General features: G+C 42.5%; 1 protein-coding gene and 1 long non-coding RNA gene across 5 annotated transcripts in view; one reads left to right on the top strand and one right to left on the bottom strand.

Annotated features, from left to right (window-relative positions):
* Positions 1-656: 656 nt before the first annotated feature.
* On the bottom strand, positions 657-12,072 carry LOC144381405 (uncharacterized). Its single transcript, XR_013446603.1, has 4 exons — positions 12,008-12,072; positions 4,417-4,511; positions 3,382-3,529; positions 657-1,575 (listed from the first exon to the last, which is right to left on the bottom strand). It is a non-coding gene; the product is annotated as an uncharacterized LOC144381405 (long non-coding RNA).
* PPP3CC (protein phosphatase 3 catalytic subunit gamma) overlaps positions 11,779-19,689 on the top strand; it is a 108,680-nt gene continuing 100,769 nt past the window's right edge. For 2 of the 4 annotated variants that reach the window (XM_036075147.2, XM_036075144.2), the window contains exon 1: positions 11,780-12,138. In XM_036075147.2, the coding sequence (XP_035931040.1) occupies positions 12,090-12,138 (49 nt within the window). In that variant the 5' untranslated portion in view covers positions 11,780-12,089. Of the gene's footprint in view, positions 12,139-19,689 lie in introns of all 4 variants that reach the window. The other 2 variants (XM_036075146.2, XM_036075145.2) reach the window with 2 other exon arrangements.

Below are 19,689 nucleotides of genomic sequence, written 5' to 3'. Positions count from 1 at the left end.
GGAGAAGGACAAGCAGACTCCCCGTTCAACCCCAGGACCCTGAGAGCCGGACACTTAACCAACTGAGCCACCCAGGTGCCCCAATGCTCATCTGTTTTAGAGACTTTTGTACTCTTCATGATTTAGTGTGAAAAACCTAGACTTCAGAAGAATGAATGATAGGTTTAAATCCCAGCAGAAGTGAATCCCTTTCATTCTTCTGGCATAAAATGAATTAACATTCCATTTAAAGAAGAAAATACTGGTGGTTGGAAAAGATCCATCGGTCTCTATCAGCCTTTGGTTAAGTACATTTAGAGCTGATGGCCAAAAGACATTTTTCTTACTAAGATCACAACCCCTTCTTGCCGGATGCCTACTCATGTGGTTTTGAGGGGGCCGGGGGTAAGCTCCACACTCAACATGGACCTTGAACTCACATCCCCAAGATCAAAAGTCACATGCTCTACTGACTGAACCAGCCAGGCGCCGCTCGTGGTTTATTTTAAACAAAGGAAGGGAGTTAGTAGAGACCATGGTCCCTGTAGAACAGCGATCTTTGACCTTGGCAGTAGGGGGGATTTCACGATGGTAGCATCAATTATAGTCAAGGAGTAACCCCAGAGTGTTCTGACCCCACCTGTCACAAGCCAAGAAGCAGTTCTTCCACTCGGATCTGGGTTTATTTATTTATTTATTTTTATTTCTCTGTGGTTTGCTTATAGTTTTTTGGAACATGAAAGATAAACTCAGGCAATAATCCATATGGGTTTTTACACATACTACACACGTAGAAATCCCATCAGGCAATTCCTAGTGGAGACCCCTGACAAGACCTCTTGGTGAAGTAATGGTAAATGTGAAATGTGCTCTTAAAATATGTATCGTCCTGCACTTGGCTTTGTGTGTGTGTATACATTTAATATGAGAAGTGGGGTATTGCCCGTCTCTGTCCATGTGTATGGGGTGGTAGGAAGACAACCAGAGGGACTTAGGCCCGAGAGTAAGAGGCAGTTCTGGCCCCAGGCTGGGGGTAGAGGTAGGGTTAGGTGAAGCTCTGCACCAGTCCTTGGACCCTAGTGCAGGCCCACTCAGTCACCAAAGCAAGAATCGGATACAAAAATTGCAACCCCAGTGTTGGGAGAGGGGAGAGTGAAGGCAGCAGGAATGCCCACAGCCCACATTCAGTGCTGCCAGGTCAGACCCCACCTCCTGGCCAGACCCTCCTGGCTGATCACCCTTACATCCGTCCCTCTGTGAGCCAGGCAGGGCCCTGTGCAGTTGTCGGTCTTAAATCCGTGGTTATCAGCAAAAGCCACCACCACGTGGCCAGCGCCAGTCCCTCTGGGCCCTACACTCGCTCGGCAGACTGTTGCTACAGGACAGGAAGGGGCCAGAGCTGTCGGATACGGGGTGCAGCTCGTGCCTCCATCAGCCACAGTCCCTCTGGAGGCCACAGCTACTCCCATGGGAATAAACTGGAAAAGGAACTCTCCACTGGCACAGGACACCTTCATGGGATGATGATGACAATCCTTCACTGCAATCGCGTTCTTGTTTCAGCCACAAAGTGGGGCCCTACAAAGTGCCATTGGCCTGGAAAGTGAAAACACAACTTGTCAGCCACAATGATGTGGCCACTCTGGGGGCCCACGCAGAGGCCAGCTCCAACCTTGGTCTTTAACTTGCCCTCAGGGCAAAAGATGGCAGGGACTGGACACAGAGGGCGACAGGTCCCAGGGGAAAGAACGTGTGCGCTGCTTGGCTAACATTTTTAAATGCAGCAAAATCGGGACGCCTGGGAGGCTCAGTTGGTTAAGCGTCTGCCTTCCGCTCAGGTCGTGATCCTGGGATCGGGCTCTCTGCTCAGCGGGGAGCCTGCTTCTCCCTCTCCTGCCGCTCTCCCTGCTTGTGCTCTCTCTCTCTGTCAAATAAATAAAATCTTTTAAAAATTTAAAAAAAATAATAAATGCAGCAAAATCTAAGAATGACACCCAAGCTAGTTAATGGAAATTCCTTCCAAACATGATGTTAACCCTGTGGGTATTAAGGGGTAAACAGCTAATTCAATAGAGACCTTTTGTTGTTGTTGTTGCTTAAAAGAAAGGTTTAGGTCTTTAATTATAGATGCTAGTGAGGAGGGGGAAAAAAAGTCTCTTTGATCCAGTGTATCCTCCCAGAATAGGAAATTCTTTCAAGTGGCATGTTTCCTATAACTTCTTGAGGTTAATAAAACAAGCTCCTTTGGGGCGCCTGGGTGGCATCTGCCTTCGGCTCGGGTCCTGATCCCAGGGTCCTGGGATTGAGCCCCACATTAGACTCCCTGCTCCGCAGGGGGCCTGCTTCTCCCTCTCCCACTCCCCCTGCTTGTGTTCCTGCTCTCCCGCACTCTCTCTGTCAAATGAATAAACAATTAAAAACAAAACAAAACAAAACAACAAGCTCTTTTGAAGCCCGTGTCTGGTTGTAGCCTATAGGCGGGGCCCCTGAGTTGAAATCTCAGGCCACCAAATTGGCATGGTTTAAACATTTTGTAGTAATTCTCCAAATAATGTAGCTTTTTCCTCCCTCTTCTCTCGAAAATTGTGTGAGCAGAAAAGAGATTAAATTTAGATTTTTTTTTTCTGGGAAAACTGATTTTTTTTTTAAGTAGGCTCCATGCCTGATGTGGGCTTTGAACTTATGACCCTGAGATCCAGAGTCGCTCTACAGACTGAGCCAGCCAGGCGCCCCTGGAAAAACTGATTTTTTTAAAAAAATTAGATTAAATTGATTTTTCGATATAGATGGTTCAATTGTGTATCCTAAAATAAAAGGATAGATATAATCTAAACATTAGAGATCTCAACATTGTTTTCATTTGGTTTTAAGGTTTGTTATATTTATTCTTGCAATCTGATTTTCCTAATGATGCTCTACTTAGCCTAACAAAACTGTTTTGCATTCCTTGATTCATACATTAAAATTTTGCTTGAAAACTGACTTGATCTAGCTGATGGTAATAATTTTTCATTGAAATTTTAATGCAGCCTTATATGCTCTTTTAAATAAGGGAGTCCTTAGAAAAGTGTTAAGTTTGGTGCTTTTTGAAGCAAATGAAGATGAGCAGGAATGAATACAAAACTACTTGCCCACGGTTCTGGATTCTTTGTCCTCACCTGCAAGAGCACAAGATCTTTAGGCCAAAAGAATGGATTTGTGTCAATTCCGTTATTGACTGGCTATGTGAACTGCACCTCAATGCCTTTATCTATGAGGTGGAAGTTGTCATTTCTATCCTATCTGTCTCCATAAATGAAATGAGAACAAAATGTATGAGACAGTGCTTTACAAATTAAAACTATACCAGTGGTAATTAATGTTCAGTTGTTTGGATTCCTTTCAGAATCTGAAAAATGGCACCTGGGTGGCTCAGTCGGTTAAGCGTCTGCCTTTGGCTCAGGTCATGATCCTGGAGTCCTGGGATCGAGCCCCACATCTGGCTCCCTGCTCAGCGGGGAGTCTGCTTCTCCCTCTCCTGCAGCTCTCCCTGCTTGTGCTCTCTCTCTCTCTGTCAAATAAATAAATAAATACATACATACATAAATCATTTTTTAAAAAAGAGAATCTGAAAAATAGATGCTTTCCCAATATTTCTCACACACACCCCCCAAAGTACTTGCAAGTATACTCAAAACCTTAATTTCATTTATAGGAGCAGGATGAGGAGGGGTGATTTGAAACCCTTGCACCACAGGTTAATAACTTCTGCTGCAGACAAGAGTAAGATACTCACTCATTCAACAAATTATTGAGCTCCAACTTCGGGTTGGCACAGCAGGGCCAAGAGCAGTGAGCAGGATAGACAAAGATGCTCCCCTTAAGGAGTGAGGGTAGACGCAAAGAAACAAGTGCAACAGGTGAAGTAGGATATTGAGGTAGAGAAATGTGGGGGTGTCGTAGCTTTAGCTGGTTCGGTGATCAGAGATGTCATTTGAGCTGGCTGTAAGTAATGAGGAGGCAGCTCTGTAAGAATGTTCCAAGCGAAAGAGATGGCAAATGCAAGAGCTCTGGGACAGAAATGAGCTTAGGCTGTGTGAGGCCAGTTTGTACTAAAGCTAGTATATACGGTATAAACAAGGCCACCATGTCTGACCCGTAGCAGGCAGAGGGAGAGAGGTTTGAGCTGAGTTCACAGTAGTTGGGAGTCAGGCCACTTTGGGGAAAGGAAGAGACACTTGACGATTTTAAGCATTAAGCAGAGCAATGACATAAATCAGATTTATGTTTTAAGTTTGGAAAGATCTGTTGTGTGGGAAAATGGACTGTAGGGGGCGTCAGTTGACAGGATATGTCTCAGGAGGGCTGGCGCCTCCCTCTCCAACCCCCCCACCCCATTCTAAATTTTTGGCCCAGGCAACTTGATGAATGCCAGTGCCATTTACCTTGGCATCTCACCTGTGGAATGCTGGGGCTCAGGTGTGAGAGGGGTTTTAAATTCTCTTCTCCTAAACGATTGGATCGTAGCCAGTAATGACTGCCACCATTATCTCCTGCTTTGGAATGATGCAAACAAAAGTAATAGGGAATGAAGGCAGCTTTGGGGCTCCTTGTCATATCAGAGTTCTCATACAATAGGGGTCTCCCAGGAAGATCAAGGGATAACACACTGCCAAGAGGTTTGCACACTGCCCCCAAAATGGCCTGAATATCAACCTGTAAATACAAATTTACCAGTCAGCCGGACTTTCATGAGGATTTTTTACTTACAAGTGTCTAAAGAGATTCCTAACTTGATACCAGGCTATTACAATTGGTAGGATGTTGCTTTGGGCTGTGTTTTTATCTGGATTCATTAATTTTTTTAAACCTCAACCACTGGGGCACCTGGGTGGCTCAGTCGATCAAGCATCTGCCTTCGGCTCAGGTCATGATCCCGGGGTCCTGGGATCGAGCCCCTCATCGGGCTCCCTGCTCATTGGGGAGTCTGCTTCTCCCTCTTCCCTTCACCCTGCTTGTGCTCTCTCTCTCACTCTCTCTCAAATAAATGAATAAAATCTTTAAAAAATAAACAAACCTCAACCACTGTGGAGGGTACATGCCAAGGTGATTTAATCAAAATTAAAATGTACTCATAGGAAGATATGAATTAAATATAATGCCGTATATGATGTCCACACAATATGTATTACTAATTGGGGTGCCTGGCTGTTTCAGTCTGCAGAGCATGGGACTCTTGATCTATGAAGTTGAGCCCCATATTGGGTGTAGAGGTTACTTAAAAAAATTACACAGTGCTTTTCATATAAATTTAGAAGTTATATACTTTAAGATACCCTTTTTAAAAAGATTATTTATTTATTTACTTGAGAGAGAGAGAGAGAGCCAGAGCTTGTGGGGGGCAGAGGGAGAGGGAGAAGCGGGCTCCCTACTGAGCAGGGAAGCTGATGAGACCTCGATCCCAGGACTCTGGGATCATGAGCTGAGCCAAAGGCAGACGCTTAACCGACTGAGCCAGCCAGGTGCCCTGTAAGATACGTTTTCTATGTAGCTATTTTAGAAACACTCATTTTACTTCAAAAAATATCTATAATTCTCTTAACCTGCATTTAACACAGAAGTTTAATATTTAATGGCTTCATACAAATAGAAACTGAAACCAGGTTACTTTTATACAACAATGGAAATTAGGATTCCCTGTGTATTTGTTAAATTAAAAGCATTCATAATTATTTCTCAGAAGAACTGGTCATTAATTAAGGTTTATGGAGTGCTTAGGGAGTTTCATAAGGAAATATATCAAATCTCACAAGCTCTGTAAGATGGAAACCTAGATTTGAAAAGATTAGTAGAAATGCCAATTACATATCAATCTTGGTGATTTCAAATATCTATTCAATCCTGACCAATGCAGAAAGTAAAAAGAAAGAGAATCAGATTCACTAGTTAGATAAAAAATACCACAGCCCCTGGCCAGGTGGAGGGGTGTATAAGCTGAATGAAACAGAACATCTAACTGTTGCTGGGAACTATTAAAGTCATGACTAAAAGCATCACTACTAGCAATAAAGTTAAGTCTCATTCATTTAAAATTGTCTGGGAAGGGGCGCCTGGGTGGCTCAGTCGTTAAGCGTCTGCCTTCCGCTCAGGTCACGATCCCAGGACGCTGGGATCAGTCCCGCATCGGGCTCCCTGCTCAGCGGGAAGCCTGCATCCCCCTTTCCTGCTCCCCCTGCTTGTGTGTTCTCTCTCTCGCTGTTTCTCTCTCTGTCAAATAAATAAATAAAATCTTTAAAAAATAAAATAAAATTGTTTGGGAAGGAGCTTAATTAGACTGTTCTTTTCATATTTTCATTGAGTGGTTTTGATTAGAGATGTCAGAAAGTCCCCCAAATGAAAATGTAACACTACTAGAAATAGGCCTGGACAATAGGGCTTTGAAAGAAAAGGGCTTTTTTCTTCATTTTCACCTAGTTATAAAGTAATACTTTCTCACCACAGAAAATTTGTAAACTACAGAAATTATTGTTCATTTGTTTCTCCTAAGTCACTCTCGGTCACACCACCCAGAGACGGCTACTGTTAACATTCTTTTCCACATCAGACGATGCTCCATGAGGGTTTGAACTGTGTCGATTTTATAGTTCATCACTGTATCCTACCACCTAGCACAGGGCCCAGCACAGTTGGCATCTGATTAACGTTTATGGAATGTACAAATATATTAATATTTCCTTCTAGCCTTTTTATGCATACATTTGCTTGTTTGTTAACAAATGGGGCCCATACTGTACATTATTATATTCTAGCTTTTTCACTTTTCATTATTTCCTGAGGCTTTTCTGATGATACCAAGTATCTCTGTAATCTAAAATATGTTGGTTTTTTGGGGCAGCTGGCTGGCACAGTCAGAAGTTGTTCATGCAACTCTTGATCTCGGGGTCGTGAGTTCGAACCCCACATTGGGTATGGAGATTACTAAAAATTTAAAAAAATAAAAATATGTTGGTTTTTCATAATGGATAATGTTCCATCCAATATCATACTTCATGTAACCATTTCCTACGCAAATGAAATCATATAGTACGTACTATTTTGTATCTTGCTTCTTTTGTTCACCACGTTTTTGAGATTCATCCATATTGTTGCATGTTTCAGTAATTATTTCTCTCTCTCTTTTTTTTTTAAGATTTTATTTATTTATTTGACAGAGAGAGACACAGCGAGAGAGGGAACACAAGCAGGGGGAGTGGGAGAGGGAGAAGCATGCTTCCCATTGAGCAGGGAGCCCGATGCGGGACTGGATCCCAGGACCCTGGGATCATGACCTGAGCCGAAGGCAGGCTCTTAATGACTGAGCCACCCAGGCGCCCCATTTCTCTCTTTTTTTAAAGATTTTATTTATTTATTTGAGAGAGAAACAGAGAGAGCACAAGAGGTGGGATGGTAAGAGGGAGAAGCAGACTCCCCACTGAGCAGGGAGCCCAGTGTTGGACTCGATCCCGGGACACTAGGATCATGACCTGAGCCGAAGGTAGTCGCTTAACCAATTGAACCACCCAGGTGCCCAATTATTTCTCTTTTACTAGCTAAGTAGTATTTCATTATTTGTATAATCATTGCTGTCAGGTAAAATACCTAAGAGTAGAATTACTGGGTCATAGAGTAGGTGTATATTTAACTTTATAAGAAATTTCCAAACTGTTTTCCAAAGTAGTTTTAGAATTTTACCCTCCCACCAGTAACAAAGTAGAGTTGCAATTGCTCCCACTCTTGCCAACACTTGGTATAATCTTTTTTTTTAACCGCTGTATTTTATTTATTTTTAAGGGGCTCAAACTCATTACCCTGAGATCAAAAGTCACATGCTCTACTGACTGAGCCAGCCAGGCACCCCGGTACTGAGAATCTTTAGTTTCAGCTAGTGAAGTGGTATCTCAGTATGGTTTATTTTGCATTTCCCTGATGACTAATAATGTTGAGAAAATCTTTTCATCAGCCATATCTAATCTCTTCTTTGATACTGACAAATCCCTTTCCAGAGAAGTTGTGCTAATTTGTAATTTACCAACAGTGTCACTTTTTTTTTTTAAGTAATCCCTACACCCAACTTGGGGCTTTAACTCATAACCCCAAGATCGAGAGTCGCACGCTCTGAAGACTGAGACAGCCAGGTGCCCCCTAACAGTGTCACCTTTTTATTTATTTATTTATTTATTACTTTATTACTTTAAAGATTTTATTTATTTATTTGACAGAGAGAGACACAGTGAGAGAGGGAACACAAGCAGGGGGAGTGGGAGAGGGAGAAGCAGGCTCCCCGCAGAGCAGGGAGCCTGATGCGGGCTCGATCCCAGGACCCTGGGACCACGACCCGAGCTGAAGGCAGATGCTTAACGACTGAGCCACCCAGGCACCCCACAGTGTCACCTTTTAAAAATGTTTTCCAGGGGCACCTAGGTGGCTCAGTCGTTAAGTGTTTGCCTTCGGCTCAGGTCACGATCCCAGGGACCTGGGATCCAGCCCCGCATCAGGCTCCCTGCTCCGCGGGAAGCCTGCTTCTCCCTCTCCCACTCCCCCTGCTTGTGTTCCCTCTCTTGCTGTGTCTCTCTCTGTCAAATAAATAAATAAAATCTTTAAAATAAATAAATTAAAAAAATAAAAATGTTTTCCAATTTGCTATGTGAGAAATAGCATCTTGTTTTAATTTGAATTTTTGATTACTTATGAAGTTGAACATTTTTTAACGTTTAGTGCCTTATCTTTTATTCTTTTATAAATTCATTGTTCATGGCCTTTGCCCATACTTGTATTGTAGACCTCTTCTTTTGAATAGTGAAAGTTCTTTATCCTGATTTAGGAGATGCAAATATCTTCCTCTTTTGTGCCTTTTAATTGTGTTTATTTTTTTCCAACAGTCAAACAATATTCTTTTGTGATTCCTTTCATTACTTTTTTTTTTTTAAGATTTATTTATTTGAGAGAGAGACAGAGACAGAGACAGAAACAGCACACGGGGAGGGGTAGAGGGAGAGGGAGAGAAGCAGACTCCACTAAGCACAGAGCCCAATGTGGGGCTCAATTCCACAACTCTGAGATAATGACCTGAGCCAAAATCAAGAGTCCCACGCTTAACTGACTAAGCTACCGAGGCGCCCCCCTTTCATTACTTTTGAGCCTTGAAAGTCCTTATCTGAATTAACTAAGTTGTGTTTGATCTGATAAGTGGGAGGAGGGAGCATCAGCATCTTTTGGGATATATTAGCTCTGGAGTTACCACAATTAACCAAGTAGGATAACTTCTTCATTTTCTTCTAGATTTTTTCTTTTATTTTTTACATGTAACTCTTTAAACAAGGTTCACTTTATTTTGATATTATGGAGATTACTTAAAAATAAAATCTTTTTTTTTTTTAAGATTTTATTTGAGAGAGAGAGCACACATGTGCACAAGGGGGTGGGGCGGGGCAGAAGGAGAGGGAGAAACAAACTCCCCGCTGAGCAGGGAGTCCCCTGCGGCTGGATCCAGGGACTCTGGGATCATCCCCTGAGCCCAAGGCAGACTTAACCGCTTAACCAACTGAGCCACCCAGGTGCCCCAAAAATAAAACCTTAAAAAAATAAGTAAAACAAAAATCTTTGGGGCACTTATCTGGCTCAGTCAGTAGAGCATGCACCTCTTAATCTCAGGGTTGTAAATTTGAGCCCCACGTTGGGGCTCAAATATTCTTTTTTTTAAAGATTTATTTATTTATTTATTTGAGAGAGAGAATGAGAGAGAGAGAGAGAGCATGAGACGGGGGAGGGTCAGAGGGAGAAGCAGACTCCCCGCTGAGCAGGGAGCCTGATGTGGGACTTGATCCCAGGACTTCAGGATCATGACCTGAGCTGAAGGCAGTCGCTTAACTGACTGACACCCAGGTGCCCCTCAAATAAAATCTTAAAGAAAAAAAAAAAAAAAGTAAAAAATAAAATATTTTGATATTGTGGAGTGGCTCCAACTTGAGATCCAAATGGTAGTTTTTTCCCCCACTATTATTGTAAAATCTATCTCTTCACATTGGTTTGCAATATTTGCTTAACATTTATGTTTTTAGCTATCCTGTTTATGTTCTTCCAGATGAATTTTCACATCTACTATGCTGCAGGGACCAATTTGTTTTTGACCTTTAGAAATTTGCTCTATTTGATAGAAGTGTGGCGTTCTCATTACTTCTTAAATGAAGAACTTCCTCGGGATATCTGAACAATTCTCTTGGGTGGAAGCCTGATGTCAAAACCCAAGAAAACAGAACCAAATTAAATCCAGCTTCCAAAGTGCTCCTGCCTTGTTGGGGTTACTATGAATGGCCTTAGGTCAAAATTCCAAGGCATAATTCAGGGAATGACTTCACAGAGTATATCCCCAGATCTCCTCCCAATACATAAATCTATATTAATGGAGATTTAGGCTTTAACCCTTCTAATCTTTTAGCTAGGAGCTGTCCAAAAAAACTTTCTGCTATGATGGAGATGTCCTATGCTACCATGTCCAATAAGATAGCCACTAGCCACAGGTAGTTATTGAGCACTTGAAATGTGGCTAGTGCACTTGAGGAACTGAATATTTAAATTTTTAATTCTATTTAATTTAAATGTGTGTAAGCACATATGACTTATTGGCCACCAGAGTAACTGTTAAGACTGGATCTTGGATCCAGTTTCCTTGGATCTCAGTTTTAATATTACATTATCATTGCTAAACTCAAAATACTTCTGACTTTGCCAGGCACTATACTCAGTGAGGTTGGACAGTCACAGTAAGACAGTTTCTATTCTAAGCTTACAATTAAAGGAAAGAAAAGGTCAGTTTTTAACCCAGAGATGAGCTAGATCGTTAAGACTCTGGTCTAGAGACTTGCCCATCGTGTTCCGCAGTAAGCATGAGCGGGGCAAGCAGGTACTGTGTCACTGCATCGAAGAGGAAGAAGAGCGGGCTTGCTTCTAGCAGAGTGGGTGACACGCAGGGCTTACAAGAAGCTCAGTTCCCTGCACACTGGAGGTCTGGCCGAGCAGCTCCGTGGAGCGGCTGCTCTCCCTTCTCTTAAACGTGGAAAGGAAGTGAGGAGGCCACGGGGCCCAGCCGGGTCTCATGCCACCTGGAATCTGAGGCCCAACTACTGGACTGGAGCTGGCATGGACACGAACGTACCTCTTCCTACACTAACGGCACTCAACAAATGTGAAAACTGAAATGCGGGCTTCATCGGTGAACGGGGGTGGGAGGGAGGATAACCGTGGGAAGGAGCGTGGTCAGATTGACAGGGGCTCCCTAGAGACAGAGTGGTGGAAGACCAGAAGAAAAGGACGCAGGGCTCCCGTGAGGAGGGTCTGGGAAGACAAGGGCTCTTGGCAAGGTGGCCCCAGGGTGAGGGCGACAGGAGGTTCGCGGTCCAGGGAGCTGCTGTGGGTCGCCGCGGCCAGGTCACAAGATGGCCGCTGCTCCGCCGGGGCTTTCCGTGCCGGACCTAGGGGCTGGTGGTAGGTGCTGCGGGCAGGGGCAGCGGCAGGCGGCCCTGGGGGAGTCAGCTGCGGGGAGGGCAGGCTGAGGAGAGGACAAACACACGGTGGGAAGCAGGAGCGGAGAAAGGAAGCACGCGAGCGTGGAGCTGGGCCGCGCGGGCCGAGGGCCTTCGGAAGAAGGGCAAAGCCGGGGTGGGCTACTGCCGCGGGGAGGGGGCGGGAGGTCAGGTGGCCGCGCCGGCCAGGGCAGCGGGGCTGCGCTTTGGGCCTTGGCGCGGCGGCGGCGGCGCGCGCGGGCCGCCGGGAAGTTGGGAGAACGGCGTGCGGGAGCGCGCGCGCGCGCACGCGGGACCGGGCCGCGAGCAGCCGCGGCCGCCGCGGTTGCCTCCCTTAGCCACCCGCGCTCCCGACTCGGCTCCTCAGGAGGGAGCGGCCAGTGGGCCCGCATCCTGTCAGCGAGGTTTGAGGCCGGGCTGCCGCGGCCACCTCCTCCTGGTACCTGGGCCGCCCGGAGGAGCCGGGGCCGGAGCACCGTGGGCTGACTGACCCGGGGAGCTGACACCGCTGGACACGAAGGCGGAGGTGCGCGTCTGGCAGTCGCCTGGAGCCGAGAAGAGGCCGAGGGGACCATGTCCGGGAGGAACCTCCACCTCTCCACCACCGAACGCGTCATCAAAGGTGCCGGGCGGGCAGGGCCCTCCTTGTTCACCCGCGGGAAACGGCCTTCGGCCGGGCGACGCCGGGGGGACGGAGGGCGGGGAGCCGGGAAGGGGGGGCGGGAGGGCGGCGGGGGACCCTGGCTGCGTCCGTCCGGGAGGAGGACCTGGAGGGAGTGTGAGAGAGGGGAGGGGGAGCCCCGCAGGGCAGTCCCTGGGCGTTTTCTGTTGCACCTTGATCTGTAGCTAGCTGGAGATTGCTAATTTATCTCCCGTAGTGTGGGACTTGCGGGTGGGGTGGGGATTTCTTCTCCCGCCACCCCAAAGGGCCAGGATCCCCATCTTTTTTAAAAGAAACGATTCCTCTTTTCTCGTCTTTTATCTGTGAAGCCATCTAAGGTGATGTGGGCAGGGACTTTAGTAGATTCTTCCAAGTCAGATCTTTCTGCCGCTCCCCTTCTTTAGGATCTGATTATCTCGCCCCTCCCCCCCCCTTTTTAAGGACGTTTACCATGTACCTTTTGGCCCACTTTCTACAGATCATCACAAGTCACTGCTGTTATTTAAAAGAAACAGTGTGGTGAAATAAATACAAATAAATCCATTTTGTGATGTGTGAAAGGGATTTACAGATCTCTTGACATGATGTTGGTGCTTTATTTTTTTGGCTGTAGAGACTTGAAGAAGGATATTCTCTGATTCAGATGTCTAACCAAAACTAAAATGTTCCTTACTGTAGGGTTTTACATTGTAGTTGTTTCTGCTCTTAAACTACTTATACTGGTTTAAACATAACCTCTAATTTATGCACTTTTGTTCAGCCGTGACACTTAGGTACAACTCTTCGCTCTTGAGTTTTAACTATCGGTTTGAAAGCACTATTTATAAGAAGGGAGTGTACACCTAAGCGAGCTGTGTTAGTGGCTTCTGATAAAGGGGTTAGCTCTAAGTGGGCAAAACTATTAAAATACTTTTATTTTTTCATTTTGGTAATTAGAAAGAGAAAGGAAACTAAGATTGGTGACAGAATACGTTTTTGTTTTTGTTTTAATGTGGAAAAGCCTATTGAATGTTCAGTGAAGGGGGAGAATTTTAGTGTTTAACTTAAATTTTTTCTCCCTAACACATGAATCATCATAAATACTGATTTTCTACACTACTAATTTTAGTGTGTAACTTAGTTTTTTCCCCTCTAAAAAGTCAAGATCATAAGTGATGATCATAAACACTGATTACTTACACTATATAATGTTCAGTAAATAAAATGGGGTTTTTGAGATTTATCTACTCAGATCGTCTGGTATTATTAAGGATCGAAGTGAATTGTTCATATAACTGACATTTAGCCCTTTAACTTAAATAATTTTGACCATTTTAATGTCATTTTTTATAGTATATAACCCATAAAGAGTATAAACCTTCTCTTAAGATAAAGAATATACTAAACATACTAAACATAACCTTTTTTGATAAATCAAGGTCAGTTGTGTACATTAATTTCTGTCCTGTGCTGTTAACATGGCTGGTGCATTCTGCTGTTTAAGGGTGTTGGCAGTTTCCTCCTGTACCAAAATGACTCCTTACTGCTATACTGTTTAATGCTTTTGTCTGTTTTTTGTTTATCTCCTCCAGTACTGTTCTTTATCTGTCAAAATATGCCCTTCTAATCTGCTATTTCTAAGCTGAAGTAGGCAGGGAAACCAGATAAACCAGAATTGTGTGTCAAGTTAGAATAAATAGGATCTCAGTGAAGCTTAGTGGCAGTCCTCAGACCTTTAGGAATCTCAAATTCTGATCGCCATTGTGGCATGTAATTTCCACCATAAGATGCCATAAGATATAAAGGAAATTTTAAAATAACCCTTTCAGACCCTTAAATATAGAAGTAAAGTAAAATGAAACATAGTTAAAAGGCAGGTGCTCTCTTATTGCTAGGCATGCTCACAGTTAAGTAAACACTTCCATTGTCTGTATAATTTATGTTTTTTGGCCAAATTATAAATTACTGCATGTTGTATACTTAAAAGATTACGCTTAAATAAATGAAATATAATGATTTCAAGCCCTTACTTAGAGTTTGTGGATTTATCTTAAATGTAAATACTGTAGTGTAAGAACTTGACCACAGCAATTTTGGCTTCTCTGTGACTTATGTTGCTTTTTTCCTGGGTTTTCCAGAGTTTGAAATAATTGAGGTTTGTTCTAAGAAAATAAGGTGTCACTGTGTATGTAGCTAAGGTCCATTGTATTGGGTACTAAATCCTGATCTGATGTTATCTTGTCTGGCCAGAGTTGTCTGCATTTATTCACAGCTGGAAATCTTTTTCAGAGGTGAGACCACACCCCAGTTATTTTTGGTCATTTCCTGTTAACTTTAAAGTCTACTTAATTGTTTTGTTTGAACAAATCTTGGAGAAAAGTGGGAGGAAGTGACTAGTATTTTAAGTGTCCTTTAACCAGCAACTTTCCTAAAATGAAGAAGGACTAGACTGATAGTCAGAAAACCTAGGTTTTACTGCATCAGGAGCTTACTTGTGACCTTGCCCTTTTTTTTTAACCTTGCTTTTTTACTTAAACTCCCTCCCTTTTCTTTTTTTTCAATAATCTCATGGGCAAAATAGGGTTAATAATACCTTCTTTGTCAAGCATCTGAGCCATGCAAATGATATAACTGACATGAAAAGCTTAAGACAGGTTGTAATATGAAACATGATAGATCAGTTTCTACATAAGTGGTTAGTAGAGAAATCATTAACATTTTTTATTTTTTTATTATTATTATTTTTTAAAGATTTTATTTATTTATATATCAGAGAGAGAGAGAGCACAAGCAGGGGGAACAGCAGGCAGAGGGAGAAGCAGGCTCCCCGCTGAGCAGGGAGCCCGATGCGGGACTCGATCCTAGGACCCTGGGATCGTGACCTGAGCCGAAGGCAGATGTTTAACCGACTGAGCCACCCAGGTGTCCCTCATTAACATTTTTAAAAGATTTATTTATTTATTTAGAGGGCGCATGAGTGGGGGGAGGGGCAGAGGGAGAGGAGAGAGAATCCCAAGGAGACTCCATGCTGAGCACAGAGCCCAACGCAGGGCTCCATCCCACAACCCTGAGATCATGACCTGAGCTGAAATCAAGAGTGGGTCGCTCAACGGACTGAGCCACCCAGGCACACCTCATTAATACTTTTTTGAGAATTCATTAACATTTGAAAAATATCAGAATTAGAAAGTATATGAAATTATAAGCTGGAAAACTGTTAAGGTCAGGAAAATATCTGTTCTACAATTTATTTTTTTATTTTTAAGCAATTTCTGCACCCAACATGGGACTCAAACTTACAACCCCCTCTATCAAGTGTTGCATGAACTGACTGAGCCAGGCAGGCATCCCATCCCCTTCTATGATTTAGAGGATATCTGGGTGGAATCCCATGTGTAACAACATGAAGAGACCAGTACAGTTCTGTCTAGTACTTTTTTAGCAGCTGGTTTCTTCCCTAGCAGTTGAAGGTGTTTATTTTATGTTTAAAAATGTAAAAATTGTTCTGATTTCATTCATTCATTGTTTATGGAGAGCCATCTGCAATGTATGCCAACAAGTGCTCATTTGTTTCTTTTTTGTTTTAAAATAATAGTTGTGTGTGCCTCTAGAACAGTCAATATGCACTGTGGCATCACTACTGGTATCTAGAGCAGAAAAAACCAGAAACTCAAATGATTGAATTGTGAAAATCTTTTAGCTTTTCTTTTTTTTTTTTTTTTTCCTGGTTTCCAAATTTTTTTCTTGTTTGAGAGAATTTTTTTCTTTGACGGTGATTTTTTTTTTTTTAAGATTTTTATGTATTTATTTGACAGAGAGACACAGCGAGAGAGGGAACACAAGCAGGGGGAGTGGGAGAGGGAGAAGCAGGCTTCCCGTGGAGCAGGGAGCCCGATGTGGGGCTGGATCCCAGGACCCTGGGATCGTGACCTGAGCCGAAGGCAGATGCTTAACGACTGAGCCACCCAGGCGCCCCTCTTTGACAGTGATTTTTTAAAAAATGATTTATTCTCCTGGACTGAATCTTTTCCAAAGCAACAAAGAAATTTCACTAGGAATTATGTGACAGATGTGGAGAGTCCATTGTTGGTGGCCAAATGGTGTTTACAGAAAAGTCAGACTTGTTTTCAATAAGATGCTCAGACATTTCTCCCCTTCATTTGGAATTCAAGTGTATTATATATTCATAGGATGTACTGTGTCATTTGTAGCACACAGAGGCTACTGGTTCTTTAATATTCTGCCAGTCAGAATAGTGTAGCTATGGCTTTCTTAAAAGAAGAGTATGGACAAAAATTGCTATTTTCACAAGGTTACCCTGAAGCCTGTTTCAGTCTCTGGTACCTATGCCTCATTTATTTCCACAGCTCTTGTCCCCTCTTGCCTTTTTTTGTATTAGAATGGATTTACCAAGGGTTTGTGTGTTTTTGTTTTTGTTTTTAATTTTTTTCTTTTTCATTATTAAGGATTTTATTTTTTATTTTTATTTTTTTTAAGATTTTATTTATTTATTTGACAGAGACACAGAGAGAGAGGGAACACAAGCAGGGCAAGTGGGAGAGGGAGAAGCAGGCCTCCCGCTGAGCAGGGATTCCTGATGATGCAGGGCTCCATGTGGGGGATGTGAGGCTCGATGCAGGGAGGGGGGTGTGGGGCTCAATGCAGGGAGGGGGATGCGGGGCTTAGTGAATGAGCCACCCAGGTGCCCCCTTTTACTTTCTTAATAGGATTACAGTTTTTCAAAATATAATAAAGTTGGTGAGAGATAAAAAAAAGAATACAATTAAGAATTGCCTCAAAACAGCTAGGCTTGGGAAAGGCTACCATTGTATTTAAGGATTTGGTAGTGTCTTAATGAGGGAAAGCTAAAAAGAAGAAAATGAGTTTTAAAGTATATTGGGGTGCCTGGGTAGCTCAGTCGTTAAGCATCTGCCTTTGGCTCAGGTCATGATCCCAGAGTCCTGGCATCGAGCCCCATGTTGGGCTCCCTGCTCAGCGGGGAGCCTGCTTCTCCCTCTCCCTCTGCCTCTCCCCCTGCTTGTGCTCTCTCTCTCTCAAATAAATAAATAAATGAATAAAATCTTAAAAAAAAATAAAGTATATTATACCTGATGTGAAGTGGGGGTAACTTGTTTAGCAGAAAAAGAAGTTGTTTCAGCTACATAGGGTTTGGGGAAACATGCAGAAGTAAGGTTGGAGAAAAAGTATAATTGACTAAGAAGTAGACAGCGTGGGTAAAATTAGGAACGTCAAAGAATTGAAAGACATAAAAGAAGGAAGAGGAGAAGAGGGATAGCTGAAAACTGCTAGGGCAGTTGACAGTGATTCCATTAAGGGAACAGCAAGATTATTTTGATGGCTCTATGTTTAAAAAAACCAAAGCTTAATTGGCTTATAAATGTAATTCAGAATTACAGATGATTCAAACATCATACAAGCAGATATTATAAAAGTGAGACAGACTTATTTTATTGAAGAGATTGTGAAAAAGGTAGAAAAAGTTGATAGAGGGATAAAGTAAATATTAAAAAGCACTAATAAGCAGAGGAGATAGAAAGGGTTTTCTAAGTGTATTTCCCATCCCTGTTAATCACACCACTTACCCATTTAGTCCCTGTCTCCAATGACAAGCCTGGGAGTCAGGCCAGACTCTTATCCCTTTCACTTCACATCCAGTTCTACCAGACTCAGTTCTATGGACTTTTGGTTTGTACAGAACCTTCTTATCCCTTTCACTTCACATCCAGTTCTACCAGACTCAGTTCTATGGACTTTTGGTTTGTACAGAACCTTCTACGTCATCTCCCTCTCTTGACATTTTGCTTATACTATTGCAGTAGCCTCTTGCTAGGGCTATTTAATCTAATGTCCATGGTGCCATCATGATCTGTGGATAATGTAGAGGATTATTATTGTTCTTGAACCCCTTCATGAGCACTTTCTGCCCATAAGATAAATTCTAATTTTGTTGATGTATAGTTCTCTTCATGCCAAACCTCCAGTACTGTGTTACTTTCTCCTCATTTCATACCCCTGTTCCCAAACTTACTTTACTACTACTTGTAGTTCCCCAGAATGCCATGAAATTTTCTATCTGTGAATGGGTTCTTTGCATTATTTTTATGTAGAACTTTGTGCCCCAACTTGATCAGCCCTTATTTATCTTTCAAGATTTAGCCAAGTGGACATCTGAAAAGCTTTTTCTCCTTTACTACTAAGAGGCTGTATAGAATAATGGTTTTAGAACACGGCCTTGAAATCAGACACACCTGGATTCAAATTCTGCCTCTTTTAGTAGCAACCCGATCTTGGACCAGTCACTTAATCTCGTTTTTCCTCAGTTTCCCTATCTGAAGTAAAGGGATAATAGAACCTAGTTTACAGGGTAGTTGTAAGGATTAAATAAACTCCACAAGCTGCAGTGACAGGTGCCTAGTAAGTGCTCAATACATGTTCGCTGCTATCAGCAGCAGCAGCAGCAGCAGCAGCAGCAACAGAAGATATTGCCTCCTATATGCTCCCATGAGCAGTCTCATTGCTTTTCAAATTTCTCTAAATATTTTTATGTTATTTATTTATACTAAACAGTTCTCTTCAAGGGCAAGGACTGTGTATTATTAATGCTGAATATATTGCTTAGCACATAGGTGCTTAGTAAATGTTTAAGTGAAAGCATAAGAAGCTTATTTTATGGAAGACAGTTTAGAAAAGGGCAGGGGCTCTGCTAATTACTAGCTGTGTGACTTTTGTCATTTATTTTCCTTGCTTCAAGTTTAAAATGGGAGATAACAGTACCTACCTCAGAATTTAAAGATTGCATTTCATATTGTATGTAAAGTGCTTAACATAGTGCCCATAGTGAGTGCTTAATAAATGTTAGCTGTTCTTTATTAAATGAGTTAATCTTGAATCTTAGTGAGATTTGACAGCAGATCTGTTTGACTTTATTATTATAATTTTGTAGATCTGTTTGACTTAAAGTGGCATACGTAAAATGAAGTCTTAAGAGTGTTGTATTTTTTAAAAAGATTATGTATTTATTTATTTGAGAGAGAGAGTGTGTGGGGAGGGGCAGAGGGAGAGAATCTTCAAGCAGACTTCCTCCTGAGTGGGGAGCCCAATGCAGGGCTCGATCTCACGACCCATGAGATTACAACCTGAGCCGAAACCAAGAGTCAGATGCTTAAACCAACTGAACCAACCAGATGCCCCAAGAGTGTTGTATTTTATACTTTCCAACTGTAGTCTCCTTAGGAACTTTTGAAAGGATTTAAACCTAAAATCCTTAATAAGAAAAATGGTGAAATTTTCCTTGTCTATAGTATAGATAGAATTTTAGAAATCGTAAACAGATGTTTAAACAAATATTCGATGAATTCCTACTAGAAGCAACATGTTTCTCTTTATACTTAGAAGCTTAAATACTGTCTTCGAAAGTACTCAGTATAGCGTATAATGGCCTCACAAAAGTGTGACAGAAAATCAGAACTATGGAGCTTCCTATGACTAATAGCACCATGAAGAGCAGATGAC

Source organism: Halichoerus grypus, chromosome 3, assembly GCF_964656455.1.
Source record: "Halichoerus grypus chromosome 3, mHalGry1.hap1.1, whole genome shotgun sequence".
NCBI classification, from domain to species: Eukaryota; Metazoa; Chordata; class Mammalia; order Carnivora; family Phocidae; genus Halichoerus; species Halichoerus grypus.
The sequence above is the reverse complement of the archived record's forward strand: the minus strand, read 5'-3'. Positions and strand labels throughout refer to the sequence as shown.